The sequence below is a fragment of the Rattus norvegicus genome, chromosome 1, assembly GCF_021556685.1.
Source record: "Rattus norvegicus strain SHRSP/BbbUtx chromosome 1, alternate assembly SHRSP_T2T, whole genome shotgun sequence".
NCBI lineage: Eukaryota > Metazoa > Chordata > Mammalia > Rodentia > Muridae > Rattus > Rattus norvegicus.
The window spans coordinates 201,899,204-201,920,953 of NC_141534.1; the positions used below are offsets into that span (position 1 = coordinate 201,899,204).

The following is a 21,750-nucleotide window of genomic DNA, read 5'->3' on the forward strand; positions in this document are numbered from 1 at the left end:
TTTTTTAATAAAAATTGCCATGGTCATGGTGTCTCTTCACAGTAATGCAACACTAAGACAGAATTGATCTTAATCAAAGTTTGCATCTATCTACCTATCTAGATCTATGCCTATATGTGTGTATATCTATCCATTCTTTTACTTCATTTCTATTCGTGTCTATCAAATTTCTTTAGCTATTGTCATATATTTCACTCTCTATATACATAAATACACACATATGTGTATGTATATATCATGTATTATAAAACACACACAGGAAAATTTGGTTTCTTAATTTTATCCCCAAATTTTGTGTTAAAGTTGTTAATGTAACTTTTACTACACTGATTGGAAGATTTGGGACTCAATCAACCATCTTGCTTATTTTCTTGTCTATTGGGACTTTATTCCTCCCTCCCTCCCTCCCTCCCTTCCTTCCTTCCTTCTTTATCTAAGATAGTTTCTCATTTTATAAACCAGGCTGGCTTCAAACTCATGAAGATCTGCCTGTCTCTGCCTAGATTGCTGGGATTAAAGCTAAGACCTTTCCATTTTGTGAAAAATGTCATATTCATCATATTTTTGAATAGCTTCTTATATATAAGAATGGCTACATTATCCGCTTGGTGCTTATATGAGAGCTTAAAATAAGCATGGGGAGACTTATTACAGTGCATCTTCTGTTAGCATCTTTACTGCTTCCAACAAGCAACACAATTACAACATTTTAACCGCCTTTTTCTTCCTTCCCAGGGCTCATATATCTCCTTTCCATATGTTGCAAACCTCTAAGCATCTTGTTATTGTTGTTTTAAAGCAAATCCCTAAGCATCTTGTTATTTTGTTTTAAAGCATCAATGGGATTGCATTCGCCAGCATATTGACTTCCCATGTTCTTCCTGTTGTCCTGTGCACCCATCTGGAATCACTTTTGCTCAACCTGAAAACGTTCTTCTCATAGTTTGTACAGTTGACTCTATTGCAGAGGAAGCTTAATCCCCTTATTTGTTCACTAAAGATCTTTATTTCTCCTTATTTTAAGAGATTTCTTCTTTTATCTTGTTATGTATATATGTATGTTTATGTGATTTTATGTCTGCAACATATGTGCAGGTACCCATCAAGGCCAGAAGAGGATATAGTAGGAACCCCTGGAATTGGAGTTCTCAGATGGTTGTGAGACTGGGAACTGAAGCCAGGCCCTCTGCGAGAACACCAGGCACTCTTAACCTCTCCTGTGTCTCCTTAATTCGCATCTGTGCAGCCCTCTCCCTCACTTCTGTATCCATCTTTTCACTATGGATTCTAGGTTGTCTCTCCTACTTTCTGTCCTTTCCTGTTTTCCAGTTTTTTCTAGTAAGCGTATTTCTACTGAAATGTCAAACATCTCTCCTAAGCGTGCTCCTCCCAAAGTCTTTCTCTGAATATTTTAAAGCCTTCCTCCTGGACTTAGATTTCTCTCTGTCTGATTGCCATGATCTCAGATGAGCTTTTCTTTGTGTCAGATCTCACTGAAGTTCACTAAACTCAAAAGTCTGAGCTGTTTTCCCATCTCCTCTGAAAATCTCCCAGCTACTAACTTTTTAGATAAGGCTTCTGCCCCAGTCTCTCATCTTTATATCAGCCCAGACCCATTTATGTTACAGTTTTCACACATGTCTTCTATGCTATGTTCATTCTTATTTTTCTTTTCTATTTCATTGTTTGTTCTTTGATCTGTTTTGAGCTCATTGTATCTAATTTTTCCATTTCAATAGTTATACATTACATTCATTTTTCAGACATAAAATGTTCCTAAGTTTCTAAGTTACTATCGAGACTGCATATTTTCCTCCATTTCAATTTTTACCAAGCAATCCTAATTATTTGCATTCCAAATAATTTTAAGATCTTTATCCAGTTTTTACACATACACACACACTCATACACACATACATATACCATTAAATTTAGGTTCCACATATAGGAGAAAACCACGATCATTTTTCTGTCTGGCTAATTTTGTTTAACATAATTTTTCGTTCTGCTCATTTTTGTATGATATAATGGCTTCATTTTCCTTACAGCCATGTATAATTCCATTGAGTATATCTTCCACATTTTTTATCTGCTTATTTGTTGATATATCCAGGCTGATTCCAGTCCTTTGCTATTGTATAACGATAAACATCAATTATATTAACATCTCTGGTCTTTGTATACATGCACAGCAGTTTGCTGGGTCTTAGGTAAGTCTATCCTCATTTTAAAGGAGCCTCCATATTGACTTTATTGCCATTTGTGACACATGTGAGAAATTTCTTGCTGTACAAGAACTGAGCTGGGTCAGGGCTAGGTTGCATCTTTGTGAGACTCAGTCTTCCTTCAGTCAGTCAGTGCTGGCTTCTGAGAGCTATATGCCCAGATGATTGATTAAAAGTCTAGAAACGTTCTGTCTTTTCAACCCCAGGAGATTGGAAAAGTGACTCTGTCCTCGAATATCAGAAGCTCACTTTTTAGGTCTCTTGACCACACAGCTTTGAAGTGTGTCAGTGGGAGAGACCAGTTGCCTACTTGTAGCAAGCTCTTTCTTCTATCTGGACCTTTTTTCTCCTGCCACCAGGGGAGGCAGATATTGATATTGGATGTTGTTCTTCATGGGCTGGTCACTTGGTATTTTTGAGATGGGGTCCATCACTGACCTGGAATTCACTGATTCTGCCAGGGTTGATGGAATACAGCTGGGGGTATGAGAAAATCACATGAAAGGGATGCAGAGAGCTCAGATGCAAGGCAAACAATACCTGCATCACGATGTTAACCCGGAGCTGTGATCTACCATCGTGACCATCATGAGTACCATTACACTGGCTTTCAGGGCAGGCTTTGCAACTGCAGGACAGGCCACATGTCTCCTCTCTTGGGATGGAAAGTTCAGTTGGGAAATCAGACATTTAACCAGGATACAAACAGGATAAAGAAAGGTGAGACAGAATGTCAGGGATCAAAAGAGAAACCAGAGCCATGGACTGGGCACTGGGTAGCTGTATGCTTCAGTGAGGCAGTAGGGAAGGAAAGGAGAGTGGTTGACAATGATTTGAAGTATCGTTTTTACCTTGTGATAGATGGGACAATGGTGGACATGATCACAGGCAAAGTTAAAAACTGATTCGTTCAGGAGACAAATTCCAGGGCCCTTCTGAACCAAAAGCAAAGTATGAGGTAAAAAATCAAGTATGGAAGAGGAGAGTGTAAAAGAGACCTAATTCTCAGGAGAGGGCAAAGAGCAAGCAACTGGGGTTCCTGGGGGCAGAATATGGCTTGATCTGGCTCTGAAGGGAGGTCCCAAAAAGAGGGAAAAGGGCAGGGTAAGCCTTTGGGCTGCAGGACAAGCCCAGCTGCTGGTTGGGCCCTGAATTACAGAACTCTTTCTCACTGGGGACCAATGTGGGGATCACCATTTATTCATAAATGGAACATGACTGAACCAACCCAGGGAGACATCATGGGCATTTCAAGGAAAAAGATTTACCTAAGAGCCTATTGACTCTATTTCTAATGCTGGTCTTTTCAAACCGTCTCAAAAATACAGTTCCCAAATGTCACTTGCCTGCTCTTAAGCTTTCAGTGGCTTTCAATTTCCTTCTAAATGAAATTCCAACTCTACAGCATGGTGCCCAGACCATGAATGCTTCATCTGAAAATGCTGCACTCACTTGGGACTCAAATACTGAGACTATCTTATATATAGCAGGAATAATAATCACTATAAAATAAACAGAGATCCGGAAAGAGCCCAGTGGGTAAAGTACTGCTCTGGGAGAATTAGGAACAGAGTTTGACACCCAGAACCCATGGGTTTTGTTTTTGTTTTTGTTTTGTTTAATGTCAAGTATGGTGAAACACATTTGTAATCACAGTGCTGGTGGGACAATCCCTGGGGCTGGATAGCCAGCCAGTTTACCCCAGGTGGCAAGATCCAGGCCAGACCAGTGAAATACCCTGTCTCTACAACAACAACAACAACAACAACAACAGAAACAACAACAACAACAGACACAACAACAACAACAACAAAAATGGTGCTTATGACTGAGAAATGGCTCCTGAGCTAAATTCTCTGACTCTACACACACACATGCACATCTGCACATCCACCTGTACACACATACAAACACTCCCATACACATTGAACACACCCATAGACAGCACAAAAATAAGATCGATAAACAAGCAGAGTTACTCAATGTCACTCAATGCACAGTTTCCCCAGAGCCTGCTACAGTGCTCACTGAGTGAGGGCAGGAGAGAGCAGGGCTCTGTGGCTACTACTCTGGCTGCACAGAAGCAAGGATGTGTATGTAAGTGAATGTCCTCATTCGAACCTGTAACAGAGAGCAGAGAGATTCGGAGGCCCTGCTCCAGTCTTAGCTGCTTCAAATAAAATGGCTAAATTAATTTGTTGTCATAGCTCGAGGAATTCCTTGCAAGGAGTTGCCTCTGAGGTTAATGAGCATAATAGGCCAATTTCAAGTGAGCTGACATTTGGGGAATTTGAAGATATGGGCCTGTGCAACTGGTAAGGTTTCACTGAGAAAAAAAAAATGTATACGTGTTACCTTTAGGCATGTGGGCCTAACTAAAGGCATGTCTTTTTTACCACTTCTGGATGATTATTTTATAGGAAGACATCTTTAAAGTGTCTCCAACTCATTTCCTGTCTTGCCAGCTTTGTCTGCCAGCCTTTTCCTCATGCCTGCTGGGGCCAAAGGCTTGCCTCTGGTTCCTGCCTATCGCTAGCATTTGATGTTTCCTCTGTGTCTGCAGAATACCTTCCTGTCTGTCTCCACAGTCAGCAACTCTTAACCCCATCTGGGCAATTGGCCAACATGCCATGAAAATCAGAATATGCTATGCATTTGACCCTGGAAACTCCAGGATGTCCAGAGTGTGTTCCCAATCTGGGCGTTTCCCACAGCAGCTTCCAGACTGAACCAGTCTGGGCTCAACACCTGCCAACAAACCAGCAGGCTGGAAATGGAGCCTCTGGGACTCCAAGGAGGTGGACCTCAAAACATTGTCCCTCTCTCCTCCTTTAAGACTGTGAATGAGGCTAGTGGTCTAGAGGACAGAAGTTCCTCTAGCAGTCAAAGGCATGAACACAACAGGATACTGTTGGATCCTTTGAGCATGATGACTTACACCCTGGCAGACAGAGCCTGGTGGACTGCAGTTCCCAGAGAGCCAATGCACATATACATGGCCTACTTATAATGTGCCAGTGTCAAAAAACCACTAAAGCCAGTCCTGGCAAGCAAATACATCCCATCAGCTGAATCTGCAGGACCAAAGACAATGTGCCCCAACAGTCTTGTTTTGAACTACAAAGGAAAGTGCTGGAAGTCAAAGGAGCTATGACAGAATTATCTTCCCAAGGTGGTCTTTAGTTCTTTCCTATTTTTTGTGCTGTGAGAGGAGGTGGCAGTCACAAAGGTCTCGTCTGAGCAAGCAGCACAGCAGTGCTGAAATGCCAACCAGATGAACACACCAAAAGAACATGGAGAAAAAAACATTGGACCATCTTCAATTGGCACGTTTTCCCCTTAAAAGTTTTTGTAATAGAATTCCTCTGGAACCTGGTTACTAGGCAGGGCCAACTCCCCCAGAAATGCTTCCCACCTTCTGCCATACCCTTAATTGTATAGCACTCAATTTGCATGCTTGTCCATGGACATGCCCAGAGAGGTGTAATAACATCTATTGGGTGGAAAATATAAAGAAACTCTTACAGGCCTCGTCTTCCAAACACATTTGTCTGATGACAAAGCCATTTTAAGAGATGTGCAGTGCACCTCATTATTATCATTTGTGTCTTTAAGGAAAACCACTAAGGACATGGAGTCTGTGGAGACTGATTTGCAGCTGCTTCTGTGAGTAAGATCATCCAGATAGGTTGTGGGTCGCTGAGGTTTGGGGAAGGCTAAAGAAAGTGTCTCCCTCTATGTGGTTTTATAGAATCCATCAGCCATGCTAGGTTTTCCAGTGTGGCTGGTTTAGCTTCACCCATCTCCTGCCAATAACTCTACCCGCTCTTTCCTCTGTAAGTTGTTCAGTCCCACAAACCCACTATCTCTCCAGGAGCTTTGATGGAATCGAATTTTGTTTTGTCATTGGGATCTTACGCAGGGAGTAGCTGTTTAGTAGTTCTCTCAGGAAGAAAAACTCTTGTTAGGTAAGGTCAAGGAACTGAGCCAGGAATTGTTCCCATGGAGACAAGTAATCCTTCCCCGCCATGACCCATAGACCTGGCCTCCTTAGCTCTGGTTCTCACTGGCTCTGTTTTGCGTTCGTGACCAAGCCTTTAAATTATGTGTGGGGGAAATTAGTGGGTCAAGCAAAAGGAAGACCCGCAGCAGCTCTGCTGAGGGAAAACGATGAGAAATTGGTTATGCCAGCTCTATACAGTCTTCCTGTTTGCCTCTTTTAGAAAAAGGTCAACTAAATTTCAAGTAATTAGCAGAAAGGCCGTGCAGAGGCCCAGGTCAGCTCGGGAAAGGCAAGTGCCAGAACCAGGTCAAATGCTGAGAACTGGGAGTTAACGTTGATGAACAGCTTGTTCAAGCGGAAAACTTAATGATTATATTTCAATCTCAAGAACTGATGGCTAGAAACAGACCTCTACAGGTACAGCGAAACAAAAAACAGACACTCCCACACCGTTTCTACAAGTGGTACACCTCAGTCACATCCTAGCATTTGAGATTTGCTGTTTTAAAATCTACCAAGAATGTATACTTGTTCGCAGGTATGCACACATGTGTGTGAGCTCTCTCTCTCTCTCTCTCTCTCTCTCTCTCTCTCTTTCTCTCTCTCTCTCTCTTTCACACACACACACACACACACACACACACACACGCACGCATGCACGCACGCACACATACACACACACAACTATCTGTCGCTAGGAAACAGGGGAACCACTTAAAAGAAATTTCAGTGGTCAAAGCAGGATCAGTTTGAACAACAAAATAAGCCAAAGTACTGGATCACCATCTGAAATATATGATAAATATCTATGAAATCCATATTGTCATAAACAAATGATCCAATACAGAGAAAAATAGAGGGAAAAATCCACAACTCTCCCAAGCATAAGACTTTAAGGCCATCTAAAGACCTCAGGTTGTCCCCCATGGACAGGCAGCATCCCCTCTCCTCCTTAGAAGCAGGAATGTAGAGACTTCCTAGTACTGGATAACAGGGAAAAGAAAGGACTTGACCATGGGGGAAGGCTGAATGAACAATGGTCAGCACTAGCATTATGCCATTCTCAGGTATGGGCTTGGTAGGATGGAGAAGAGTGAGACTTTCTCGTGGTCTTTGCTGCTAAGCCCTGTCCTACCCAGAGCAAAGCATCAGACAATCACAGCTGAGGCACAGTCTAGATTATAAGTCCTCTGATCTGTCCTGAAGGCTGTCAAGGTCATCCAAAACAAGAAAAGTCTCAGAAAAGACTCCATGTAAGAGAAATCTTGGGAGAAATGAGGCTAAGAAAAGGAAGACTTCAAAAAAGGCTTCTGGGAAGAAATCAGAATGTTAGGGAGGGAACTAAGGAAGTTTGAATCAGATTAGGTTTAGTCATCAATGACCTACTGATGTGGTTTAATAGCTGTGCTTAGAGGAGATATCAGATGTTAACTAGAGGGGACTTGGGCATGATACATAAAGAAATTCTGGAATTTCTCTTCATCGTTGGTAAATCTAAAACTGTTCAGATATGAACATTTGGAAATCTATGAAAAACAATCTTTGGGCTTAATAAATATTATAATCAACCTTTTTCTTACTGATCCAAACCTCCAATGGGCATACTGTAATACACACATGCTATGTGAGGAAAATTGCATTTCTTTTTATCTGTGGAGTCCAAGGTGCAAGCTCAATGAGACGTTCGACTGCCTCCAAAAGGGCAAAGCTTAAGGCAGTGATGAAAACTCAGATATTTCAATACATGTAGCTCCCCCACAAAAAGAAATCCTTCAATGTAACCCATAAATTTCAAATTTCTTTGCATTAAATTTTCCTTGTTAGGGAGGGATACACTTTTAATTTTAAATAATTATTTTTTCTCTTTATTCAGACTATCATGACAATCTAGCAGAAAGAATGAACATATACCATGAAGAGCTCATGATGGATGTTCATGGGGATGTATCAAAAAGTCAGGACATCAGCAGCACATGAAACCCATGTAAAACAAAATATTTTCACATGAGCCACATGGTTTGAACAAATAATGTGCCCGGCAAGCTCAGGTTCTTGGACACTCGGTCCCTAGGTGGTGGCATTGTTTGAGGATGTTATAGAACCTTTAGGGGGCAGGACCTTGTGGAGGAAGAACATCATTGGGGGTGGGCTTTGAGGGTTTATAGTCTCATCCCACTTTCCGTTCTCTCTCTGTTTTCTGGGTGTGGTTGACAATGGGACCTCCCAGCTCCCTGCTCCTACTGCCAAGCCTCCCCCACCACTATGAATTTACCTTTTGAGGTCAAAACCAAAATAAACCTTTTCTTCCTTCAGTCACTTTGGCCATGTTGTCTCATCACAGTGACAAAGAGTAAGGAATACATGGACCTTCTACACTGACAAGAGCTGCAGTCATCCAATGATTCTGTGTATAAGGTATTCTTCCTGGTACTGGGGACCAAATCCCAAGGCCTCAGAGATGTTAGCCCAGCTCCATCCCCATTGTAGATGTCACTTTAACATGATTTGCTGGACTTGCCTACGGATACTCTTGGACACTCTTGTGGTAGATTTGAAAGAGGCTTGTCTCTTTTTAAAAAGGAAGAGTAAGAACACTTTCCAAAAAGTAAACTCGAATGTTTGGTTGCACAGAAACACCTTTGCTGCTCTCATACCTGTTGACCAAGTAACTGTGAAGTACAATGCTCACTGACTCAGTGTTGGGAACCCTTTGGGGAACCAAGGAGACAGATTGCTGGTACTTAAAATTACCAAAGTTCCACTAATGTTTGTCAAACCACTTTTGGGAAAATCAGCTCTTCAGCTGAATTTTGAGCCCCACATCCTTTTTAGAGTTCATGTGTTCTTTTAAATAACCTCAAACTTTCTATTCCAATAAAAGCTCTCAGGCTGAGAAAGGATGTGGATACAGACAGTATCATTCATTAATTGTTGTAAACATGTCATATCAACATGAAAATGAATGGCAGGGGAAACTGAGCATGGATTCCATGAGACTGATTTGTTTGTGCTGCCTCTGCAAATTTTCAGTAATTCTCAGTCCATTGTAAACTAAGTTAACCTTGAAAGTCACAGGATACTGAGTATTTGTTCCAACTTATCACAGTCTGTGAGCTTCCCCAGAGGAGGCTTCCCTTTTCCTTGTATCTCAGATCCCACAGTGAAAGTCAATAAACAACTCTAGGAAGTCGTCCTCTGACCTTCACACTTATGCCTTCCCTCCCCCCATCTCTTCTAAACACATGTGCGCACGCTCGCGAATACACACACACACACATATGCACGCACATACACACACGCACGTGCACACACACATGCACACACACATTTAAACATGAAAAGAAAAGGCTTTTGAGATCTAAAACAAGGCTTTCAAAAGAGAGCAAGTCAGAGTTGAGAGAAGTGGGAGAAGGACAGCATGCACTGGCTTCAGAGGACACTTGAGACCAGAAAGGCAGTTCTGATGAGGAATTAGAAACTGCTACCCACAAGGGAAGGAGGGCATGCGAGAAGAGGGGGCAGAGAATGTGAGCCACCCTTCTCAGATGACTGGTTATGAAGGGATGGTTAAGAACGGCCACTTGACAAAAGAGCTGGGCTCAGTTTTCTGGGCTTGGGAAACGTTAAGTTTATCTGTTTGAGCAGAATCTGCCTCTACTGTTGTAATGAGTCACTGCTGGATATTTGAGACCTAACATCTGCTAAGGGACGTTCTGGGCCCCTCTTTAATCCTTTGACCTCTTATTTTTCATTTCATGTGCAATTTCCATAATTTCATTGCAATGTGAGGAAGCTAGAAATTGGACATTTCCTGGAGCATTCAAAGGCTGAGTTCCACTGAGACCATCTCATGCTCAATCAATGTGACATGTTCCCTGAGCCTCAGCTTGATGTTTCTAAAACGTGACATTGGAGATGGGTCCCCAAAGACACTTTAAACTCCCAGTATCACCTTGCATCTGTACAGTAATGTCCTAACCCCAGAGTATTCTGGAAGTCATTGTTCTATCTCAGTCTAAAAATGCCCCCAAGACAAGGGAGCATGCTAACACAATGCTATGTTACAGTAATGTCAACCAGCACACCAACAGAAGGCAGGAAGCTCCCTAAGTCCAGCAAGGCCCTATCCCCATTCAATCCCACTCCACCCTCCCTAACACACTCTTTCAAATCAGCAGCAGCAGCAACAGCTAACAAGGGAGAAAGACGGAAACAAGGAGGGAGTCCCCAGCTACACCTCTGTCTAAGTCACTGGTCTCATTGACCAGCCGTACATTCTCATTAAAACCCTCCAAAGGCATTTATAAATTTATTCTTTTATACTCTTATACATGCTCTCTCAGTGATCCTCCTCATTTCTTGTAGTAGTTATCAGCTGTCCTAAGGCTCTGACGCTTTAATACAGTTCCTCATGTTGTGCTGACCGCCAACCATAAAAGTATTTTTTTGCTACTTCATAACTATAATTTTGTAACTGTTATGAATCATAGTGCAAATATGTGATATACAGAATATCTGATATGCAACCTGTGAAAGGTCATTCGACTTTTCAAGGGGTCATAACCCACAGGTTGAGAATCACTGTTCTCGTGTCTCCTCCCCTCTCACTCCAAATCCCTTCTTTCCAAGTCTTTCGACTTCCATGCCCCTTTGTGTGTGATCTGCTACATTTAATTAGAGGTGGCTGCATGAACAGTTTACTTTAGCTCATCCCCCTGATGCTTCTACTTCTGGGACGAAATCCCACAGGAGTTAAGGACTGTATTGAACAGTGCTTCCTAGTTTCTGGTGGTACAGACCATCTTATAGAAAAGGAGCTTGGTCAGAAATGATGTACCACTTTCTCCTTATATATGCCTCATGGTACATGCCCACTGGCCAATAAATACAAAAGATGAAGCCAAGGCCAGAAGCCAGAATAAAACTGACCTGACTGTCACTTGTGGTCATGCACCATCGATGTGACAGTTCACTGTACTAGTTCACATAAGATACATAAACACAGTATAGCCAGCCAGACCTGCACTTCTAATGAACCACACTGTGGCATGAAGACCTTTGTAGGACATGTATGTCTCAAATATTATATAGAATATATTTATACTAAAAAAAATCCCATTCTCACTGTTGATCTAAAATTCAAATCTAAATAGATATTCCATAGTCATAAACACTGATTTTGGCAAGTATACTTCTGAGAAAACTCTTTATCATGTTTTTCACCACCCAGAAACCTACTGTGTATGTGTGGAGGGTGTAGAGTTAAGAGACAACTTGAAAGAATTTCTCTTTTCACCATGTGGATCCTGGAGACTGAAGTCAGATTATCAGGTTTGGCAGCAAGCCTCTTTACCCACTGAGCCACTCTGCTAATCCAGTGCCTATAAATATTTTAGTATCCATAGTATCTTTGTTAAGTAGTATATTTCTCTTCTGCATCTATTATTTCCTAACATGATTGACCAATAGCATGATGGGAGTATTTTTTTTCACTATCTGGTTTTTCTCCTAGGAAACAGCATCAGTGAGTGCCAACATACTTCCTTGTCCTCCAATATACACAATTTGGGACCACCTCTATAAAACAGATTTTTTCCTCTAAGTGCAGATCGGGTACTTGGCTCCTTTAGCCAAACCACTAACCTCTCCTAAAACAGCTTCAAATGCATGCTTTCCAGGAGATAAATGAAGGATATAAATCATCCCATCTGTCCTATACAGAGGGGCCCAGTGACCATTCTGGGATGCTACATGGGATTTCTACAGTCTGATGCTTTTTTTGTTTTAAAGTCTGTTTTCTATCATGAAAAACGATCTAAAAATTCAACAGGACAAAACCATCAGTGCGATCTCTCCTAAGGACTCAGGTTTCTATGGATTTCATCATCTTCTGTTGCTGTGCATTCTGAAACCTAAGAAAGTCACGTCTGCTTGGCAGATGAAACTCACCAAAGTGTCAACCTGCAAAATTCCTATTGTTTATGTGACATCACAAAAGGTGCAAATCAAACATGTTGAAAGTAAACAAGGTTTAGGCTGTACTAAAACTCATCATGAATTTTTGTTGTATAAAGGCACTTTTGTTAATAATTGATTGGAAAAACCAAAATGTTGATTAAATTGACATAAGTACAAAAATAGTTACTATTCAAGTAAGCTGGATGCAGAAGTTATGTGTCTTGTAATCTTTGGCATTTGGTTGGAAAATTATTTTCCAGTGCTAGGAATTGAACCCAGGACGTCGTGTAGACTAAATGAATGTTCCACCACTAAGCTACATTCTCGGCAGCCCCTCAGATAATTTTTGAAAGAGGTATTACTGCTGTATAAATATACTATTGTATGCATGTAAATGTTTGCTTAAATGTATGTGTGCTCACCATCTGTATGACGGGTGTCCATAGAAGCCAGAAGGAAATGTCAGATCCCCACAATTGGAGTCGCACATGGTTGTGAGGCACCAGACATGAGTGTTAGGAACAGAACCCAAGTACTCTGTAAGAGCACCAAGGGGTCTTAACTAATGAGTCATCTCTCCACTCTATTCCCAAGTTAATCTCAGTAGATGCTACCATTGCTGAGCTTCTCGTTAGAGCTGCGCCACCAAAACTGAACTCATTTTAACTCCCATAAGAACAGAGCTCTTGTTTCAAAGGGACTAAGTTTATGCTGAAATGGGTAAAGGCAAGTCATGAACGGAATACGAGTTTGGTCAACACTAGTTTGAAACTTCTGCTACCTCAAAGCTGAGGATATAAAAAAAAAAAGGAAGGAAGGGAGGGAGGGAGGAAGGAAGGGAGGGAGGGAGAGAGAAGGAAGGAAAGGAAGGAAAGAAAGGAAAGGAAGGAAAGGAAGGAAAGGAAGGAAAGGAAGGAAAGGAAGGAAGGAAGGAAGGAAGGAAGGAAGGAAGGAAGAAAGAAAGAAAGAAAGAAAGAAAGAAAGAAAGAAAGAAAGAAAGAAAGAAAAAGTAAACGAACATCTGACCTTGGCTGGGATGCTCTGTCCTGGGCTCCCAGGGTCCTTTGTCAGAAGGGAGGCTTTGGCCACTTCATAAGCTCCTCTCTGGTCCCACAAACTCACTCCTGAATCAAAAGAAAAGCAGCTGGGTTTTCATTCTGGTGGAGGAATTTGGCATCAGAAGCTTATTACAAAAATGACACAGTGAAAATACTTGGAAGTTGAGTGAGCCCAGGGAAATGCTAGAATTCATTAAATCACCATAGGCATTAAGAATGAATAAATTCTCTGTCAATCTCAAAGTTAAAATATTGTACCTTAAAGACAACAAATTGAATTTTTCTGTAATCCATGTTGGATTATTAGTTCAGGCAAAGTATATAATTCAACCCTTAAATTAGCAACCAGAGTGCACATGCAGTGACTTTTTAAAAATGATAAATTAGTGGTACACTTAAGATCAACTCTATTAAAAGTCCCAAGGCCTTAGCTGTATTAAGACTAAATCCATTTACTTAAGTCTCAGTGAATCTGTTAGACACAATGCCAAGTCTCCTCTGGGCACTTAGGAAGTTTAATTTTGTATGCTTGGGTGATTCTATAGATAAAATTAATTTGCCAGTTCAAACTGACTAGACTGGTTTATTCACTTATTTATTTTTAAATAAAGTAATGTGAAAAGCTCTCTGATGCACTTGTTTCTTGGAGTCTTGTCTGAGGCGGCTGTCAGGCCACAGGTTCAATTCTGCCCCATTTCCATAAGCAAACCCGATGGAAAGAATAACATTTTCTCTTCTGGAGGGTGTATCGTTTCCATAGCCAGCATGGTGATTTCTCTGGACTTGTTCACCTATGAGGTCACACGCTTGCTATTCGGGGGGCTCACAGCATGGGCCTGGAGGTGAGGGGTGGGACCAGATTCCCCCACGTGTTATTCCCATTTCCTCAGCCAGAATTCATGATTTTCAGACCTGAGTCATAATCGCACAGTTTCAAGTTACTAAAGACTTCATATTTATGGGGCACAAACGGTATTGAAATTTTAATCCTAGACATTTTACAATTCCCTTAATACTTCTAAATCCACACCGTTTTATCATTCTCGAAGTGGAAGTCTGCAGTTATAGTCAGGTTACAAAAGGATTACTACTGGAACGTTAACTGTCTCCTGTAGCCTTTCCAGAACAATCTCAAGCTGGTCTCAAGCTTTCTAAACTCCCGATTGTTGAGTAGCAGAGGGTGAAAAGTCAGGAACATGCCCAGAGGCAGAGAAATGTACTGGGAACCTCAGCCATCTTGGAAAGAAGGAGAGAGGAACCTGGGCACATGTCAGGTAGGGGGCGGGCAAAGTGTTGGGATGGCTACTATTCATGACTGCTGTCCAGAGGTAGGAGACAAGCGTGTCTAAGAGGGAGTTTATAATTGGGTTAGCTGAGGTGGGAAGGCCCGCCCTATAGTCAATGACACCTTCCTATGGCTGCAACTCCAAATGCAATAAAAAGAAAGCAGTGAGCTAAGCAACAACGTTCAACTTTGGCTTCGTTACTGTGGCTGCAATAGGACCAGGAGCCTCAGACTCCTGATTCCATGTCTTTCATGCCATGATGGACTATTCTCTTGAGCTGTAGGCTCAAAAGGTTGTTTTTGTCAAGTATTTGATCCCAGCAAGAAAAGAAACTACTACCATGACCAGACAACACAAATGCTCAGAGATGAATCTGTGTGTCAGAGGTGACGTCTGAACATATCAGGGTAGCACAAGCTAGAGAGAAGGAAAGGGGCTGTCTGGATGGAAGACACCAGAAATCCACCTTGCTGCAGTGCATCACGCTGACAACCTGCATCCCTGTGCCTTCATCTGGTGCCTCCAAAAGGCTCACAGGGTGTGCGTCAAGGGCTTGCCGACAATGACTCCTGGTCCCATCGTCATCCAGATGCTTCCATTCAGAAAGCTCCTTCTGTCTACTTAGGTCAGCACTTCCTACTGTCACCTGAGGCTAGTGTTTTCCCTCTGCCGGTTGGAAACCCTGGACTCTTAAATACACTCCACCCCAGGAGACCCGGCAGTGTTGGTTCTACCTAAGTCTAACAAATGGACATGGAGGGAACTGCCCTATGACGGACAGACTTGGCAGAGAGACACTAGTATGAACAGGAGCAGAGAAACCACCCCACGTACAGACACTACCTGAGATGCTACTACCACCTGTGTAAACTTCTGCGCCTGACTCCTAGTGATGTCCTCTAAGATTGACTATGATACCTATCTCTGTATGGAGAAAATGAGTTTGAATAGCATGTGAAACATAAATGGGCAGGGATGACTCAGCCCATAAAGTGCCTGCCATGCAAGAGTGGGGCATGTGACGTCAGACTGCCAGCACCCATGTGAAGGTAAGGGATGGCGGGGCGAGGCAGGCAGACACAAACGGATCCTTGCAGCTCCCTGGCAAAGCAGTCTAGACGATCAAGTTCTGGACTCAGCAAGGAAACAATAACATCTCAACAACAAAAATAACAATAGTTTAGAAAAAATAGAGGAAGGAACTCCCACTGAAGTGGCAACTTAAGGGTTCTTTGGAGAGTCAGTTGTGCTGGAAGGTGTCTTACTGGAGAGTTTTCCTGAAGCAGACACAAGCGAAAAGATGCTTTGCTAAAGCAGACATGTGCAGAAATGTTTCACTGAAGTGGACACAGGTGAAAGGATGTTTTGCTAAAGCGAGTGTGCGAAAGGATGTGTGATGAAGGATTCTTTGATAATGACACACATGTATTGGCTCCTCTTACATGTATTGTTGATGTCAGCTGACACAGACTCACATTGAGTTTTGCTAAGCTGAGGCAAGACCCATGAAGGACATGTGATGTTTGGAGGGAGTATAAATAGAACACAACAGACAGTGAAGGAGGCTTGTTTGCTTGCATAGCTAGCTCTGCAATGCCTCTTAGTCTCTAGTCTTTGCTGATCTCCACTTCCTTGAAAGAGGCATGACGAAGAACTTCTCCTGGCATCCCTGCTGGTCCTGGTCCTCCTGCCGACTCATGCAGAGGCCTGGCTATTGCCCCAATACCACTGAACTGGACTGCTGGCATATCATGGAGTGTTTGCAAGTGGATGGAGCTGGTGCTGCTGACCTGTGAACTGAACTGCTGATTTCCTGACAATGCAAGTGGGATTTGCGCTAAAGAACAATTTCTAAACAGGCCCACCTCCCCCATATCCTAAGTTTTTTCCCCCAATACCTCTGATGGGTGGTGGACTAGAAGGGAGGTTTTTTAAGAATCATCATTAAAAATAGGGTTTGAAATATCAATAGCAACACTCAATATTGACCTCTGGCTTCTATCATGCACACAATCACACACACACACACACACACACACACACACACACACTTTATACAAATATAAGCAAATTTTTGTGTTTATTCATGAATCCCATCTCCAAAATATCTAGTAATACATATGCATATGCAAATATTCTAGAATCTAGACAAAACATTTTGGATTAACTTCCAGTCCCAAGCATGACCAAAAGAGGCACTGAGCCTGTAAGGCTGGTTCAGAAAGCAGCACGTGTGCCACAAAAGGAGACTGAGGGAGGGGCTCTGCAGTCTGCATTCTCTGCATCAAGTTTGAATCTATCCTGAAAATTTGACGTCACCTCAAGAAAGAGACAATAACAAGGAAAAACTGGTGAGTGGAGTGTCTGAAGGTGAGACTCTTGAGGGAGAAGCCAAGAGAACGCTCTTGGGATGTTGGTGACTTTGGGAAATACATGAGTTGAGACCTGCAGATGAAAACTCTTCTGACCCAGTGGCCAGGAAGATCACATCGGCCAAGAAAAGTGAAGGGTATCTTCTTTGTGTGACAAGTTGAGTGTGACCAGCCTAGGAAATAGTCACACAAAGTACAGCTCAGCTGTAGCTGGTCTTAAGGTTTTGTCCTGGGAACCTCAGTGACAACTGGGTGCTTTGCCTGGGACCTTCATGAGACCCACACTTCACAGTGAGTTCTGATCCATTTAGGTATCTCCTGCAGATTCATCACAGTCTGCAAAGTACTTATGAGAGAGCTTGTAGGGTACTTAAAGTAGGTTAAGGTCCTTTGAAGGTACTAACCATTGTGAACCACCAGCACCACTGGAAATCATGCCAAGTGACTGTGGCCACTGTAGTGTTCTTTGAAGTCAGGTCATACTATCCTGAAGGTAGACACAGGCATCTGAGGTCCTTGTCATATAAGTGCACTAGCTTTGAGTTAAATTATCAGAACAAGTCAATTTATTAAAAGAAGTTGATGGTAAAGCCACTTGTTCTGGAGTCTGATAAACTGGACAGAGGAAGAGATCTAACACTGGTGTCATCTATTCCCCACGACCCAAGCCTAGCAAGAGGAAGACAGACTATTTCCCCATATGTTCTCAGTCATGGCATAGAAAGATCTGGAAGTCTTCCCAAGAGGCTTGAGATATTTGAGGCATGGTCTTTGCATGTTCTAACGTCCATCTGAGCTGCTGTCTTAGATAGAAGGAAATGGTGCATTGTCCCCTAATCAAGTCATTACCACATGCTCTCTCAGGAGAGATACTTTGATGTTGGGAGCATAAGGAAGGTCTGTGGGTGGGGAATTTGGATTTGATCATCCTGAGATCCAAGAAACCAAATGGAAAGAACCTTCTTGGCCTTTGAGGCCAGTTCCTCAGGCATTCTTAGTGGCCGAGAACACCAGTTATTGGATTTCCTGTGGGCCAAATGGGCCCTACATTAAACACCCTCCCCTTTCACCTACATTTTTTCCAGGCTCTGACTCCAAAATAAGGCTCTCTTTTGGCTCCAAAGTTCTTCACAAAGAAACTTTATTTCTAGATATTCCTAGGAGAATCTGAAGGCAGACTGGGCCAATGCCTGTGAGACATTTTGCAAGGCTCTGGAGAAGTTGCATAACTGTACTATCTGCTGAGTAGAGTGTTTATTATCTATGTACAGGAATAATGGAGCCATCTCGGGGCTTTTTAATTGGTTGCACAATATCCCCTCCACAGGATCTGTGGTCAGAAGGCTGTTTCTTATGAGCTTTGCTTATGTATTTATGCACTAGTATTTCTTTTAGATGATACAAATAAAATTTTTACTTGTGCGGCATGGGCAGACAGGATGAATTATGCACAGCTGTGAGATATCAGGATGTATTTTATGCAGCTATCTTGTTGACAAACCGTAAAAGGAGGTCTTGAATGATGCATACATCCAGAAAATATGACCTTATAAAATGCACAGTTTGTATACAGTTTGTTTTTTATAATCTGTATTTGGGCATCGACAAAACTCACTGTTATCTAAAGAAGAAATGTGGGCAGCTCATACGGGGGAAAAGATTCCAAATTCTTTGATCCTGGGTAAACCTAACACACCATTTGCTGTGTGGAAAAAGAGTAAGTACATAACAGCCTCATCATGAAAAATGGACTCTCATACCCCCTGTGTGTGTGTGTGTGTGTGTGTGTGTGTGTGTCTGTGTCTGTGTCTGTGTGTATGTGTCTGTCTGTCTGTCTCTCTCTCTGTGTGTGTGTGTGTGTGTGTGTGTGTGTGTGTGTGTGTGTGTACTCTGCTTGCCTTTTCCTCAGTTTCTGCCATTTTTCAGACCTGATTAAGGGCAGTCAAAAAGGATGTTATAAACTATAGACCCATCATCTCCTTAGACAGGAGTCCTTTCAATGATGGCTTTGAATGTCATAGAAAAGATGACAAAGAATACATCCCCCAAAATGGCCCACCTGCCACAACCAAAGTCACCCAGAGCATGGTTTCTGCTTGAACCATACCTGCTCTGGCTTAGCCCAATCCCTCCTTTCCCTAGATTACTAAGTGGAGCACCATGACATGCCAAATCAAGACCATGGCATCCTAGTGACTAAGATTCCACCTCCCCAGAGATGGGGACTGATAACATAGCTGTAGGGTACACTGTCATGGAGCTACTGAGCTAGCTCCAAACTGTCCTTTATGTGCCACTTTATTGCTACCCTCTAAGGCAATGGTTCTCAGGCTTCCTAATGCTATAACCCTTTAATACAGTTTCTCATGCTGTGGTGACCTCCTAATCATAACATTATTTTTGTTGCTACTTCATAATTATAATTTTGCTAATGTTACACATCATAATATAAATATCTGTGTTTTCTGATGGTCTTAGGGGACCCTCCATGAAAAGATCATTCAACCCACAAAGGGTTGCAACCCACAGGATGAGAACCATTGCTCTGAGGGATGGAATGTTCACAGCACCATTCTCTTTCCTGTTGGCATCCCATAGGACTAAGCAATCACAAATGAGGCCATGCAGAAGAGGATCTTCAGAAACCCACACTGTGTGAATTTGGTGTAGGACACAAGGACCTAAGCATCTAGAGTTTATGCTGTTTTTTGTGTAACTACTTCTATGAACATCAGAAGTCATATTAAAAATTAAAAAATGTCAAGGTTCAGTTGCCAGTGAGAAGACAAACTGGTGAGGATATTAAGACAAGAGGAAGCAAAGCATCACCCACTGAGTTCTTCATAGGAAAATTCCCACAAACGCGCAACAGGGAACTAAGAAAGGAGACTCAGGTGGAGGAACTGTAGTGCACATTAGAAAAGTCTAATGAAAAAAAAAAGTTGAAGAAGTCATCTTAAGCTGAAAAGAAGCCAAGGTCAAGGCCTTGGAAATTCATTTAGCATTTTATTAGCTCTGAATACCAAAGACCTACATCAAATCAGGCAGAAGCCATCTCAGGGTTTCCTGTTTTAGATTCCTGGGGTGGTGGTGTGCCCATTAACACAAAGATACTCTTTGTTCAGACTTACATCTTCAAACTTAGCCAAGAACACAGCAGCATCCTTTCATCCCATCTGCACCTTCTCCACATGAAAATTAGCAGTTCAACTTTAAACACACACACACACACACACACACACACACACACACACACACACCTTAAAGATCCTCAAAAGAGTCAAAGGCAGATGAATCTGAAAAGAGCAGCTTTGCAGTGGAGGAAACTGACAAGCTCTGCCCAGCCCAGTGATCAAGGCCAACATCAGCAGGGATGCACCGTGTAGGTGGAAGATGCCCTTGATATGACATGGTATGATATGACAGCATATTGCATGAGCCATCTTCCTCCTCAAAATCTGTACTTTGGGATTGGGGAGATAGCTCAGTAGGTAAAGTGCTTGCCATGCAAGCACAGTGATGTAAGTTTGATTCCCCAGAACTCAAGTAAAAATACTAGAGGTAGTGTCTCCTGGTTGTAATCCCAACTTAGGGGTAGTAGAAAAAGAATCCCTAGAGTAGAGCAGATAGTCATCTAGCCTAACCAGGCCAGTGAGAGGCCCTGTCTCAAAAAGCAAGGTTGAGCCTAAAGATACAGTATAGCTGTTAAAAGCACTTGCAAATACCTGTGCTAGCACCCTGTCTTAGTCAGGGTTTCTATTCCTGCACAAACATCATGACCAAGAAGCAAGTTGGGGAGGAAAGGGTTTATTCAGCTTACACTTCCACATTGCTGTTCATCACCAAAGGAAGTCAGGACTGGAACTCAAGCAGGTCAGGAAGCAGGAGCTGATGCAGAGGCCATGGAGGGATGTTACTTACTGGCTTGCTTCCCCTGGCTTGCTCAGCTTGCTGTGTTTTAGAACCCAAGACTACCAGCCCAGGGATGGTACCACCCACAATAGGCTGGTCCCCCCACCCTCCTTGATCACTAGTAGAGAAAATGCCTTACAGCTGGGTCTCATGGAGGCATTTCCTCAACTAAGGCTCCTTTCTCTGTGATAACATAAGCTTGTATCAAGTTGACACATAAAACCAGCCAGTACACACCCACATAACAGCTCACAGTCATCTGTAACTCTAGTTCTGGAACTTATGACTCCCTCTTCTGATCTTCATAGGCACTGCACACACATGATGCATGTACATACATGCAGACAAAACATCCATACAGCAAAATACCCATACAAACACAATAAACATAAGTAAGAACACAAGGTAGACGAATCTTAAGAAATGACCCACATACATATCCACAAGTATACACACACACACACACACACACACACACACACACACACACACACCATACATAACAATCTCATCATAAGATGCATCCCCCAAAGATGCATCCTACAATGTTACTGACCAAGACTCTTCAAAACTGCCAAATGTCATAAAACGCCAGAACAATCTGAAATACTCTACCTCAGGCAGAAAGAACCCAAGGAGGTATGCCAGCTAAATGCACTCGGGTTCCTGCATGAGCTCAGAGACAGGAAAAACACACTGGGTAAAAGTCAAAGAAGCATGAATAAGGTCAAACTTAACTTGAAGTTATGGTGGTATAATTATCCTTGTATGTGAATTGCAACAAATATGCATATGACAATAATGTAAGAAGTAAGGGGGGAGATAGGAGTAACTGTGGGGTAACTAGGAAGCATTCGTATGAGCTTCTTAATGTTTCTGTGAATATAAAATCTGTTATAAAATATAGCCCAATCATAAAACATTTTACAATCTAAT

At 42.3% G+C, this 21,750-nt stretch overlaps 1 protein-coding gene across 7 annotated transcripts in view; it reads right to left on the reverse strand.

Moving 5' to 3' along the window:
- Adam12 (ADAM metallopeptidase domain 12) overlaps positions 1 to 21,750 on the reverse strand; it is a 338,938-nt gene that overhangs the window by 260,526 nt on the left and 56,662 nt on the right. For all 7 annotated transcript variants that reach the window (XM_087588420.1, XM_087588431.1, XM_087588406.1 and 4 more), the window contains 1 exon segment: positions 13,213 to 13,310. In XM_087588420.1, coding sequence (XP_087444546.1) covers positions 13,213 to 13,310 — 98 coding nt within the window.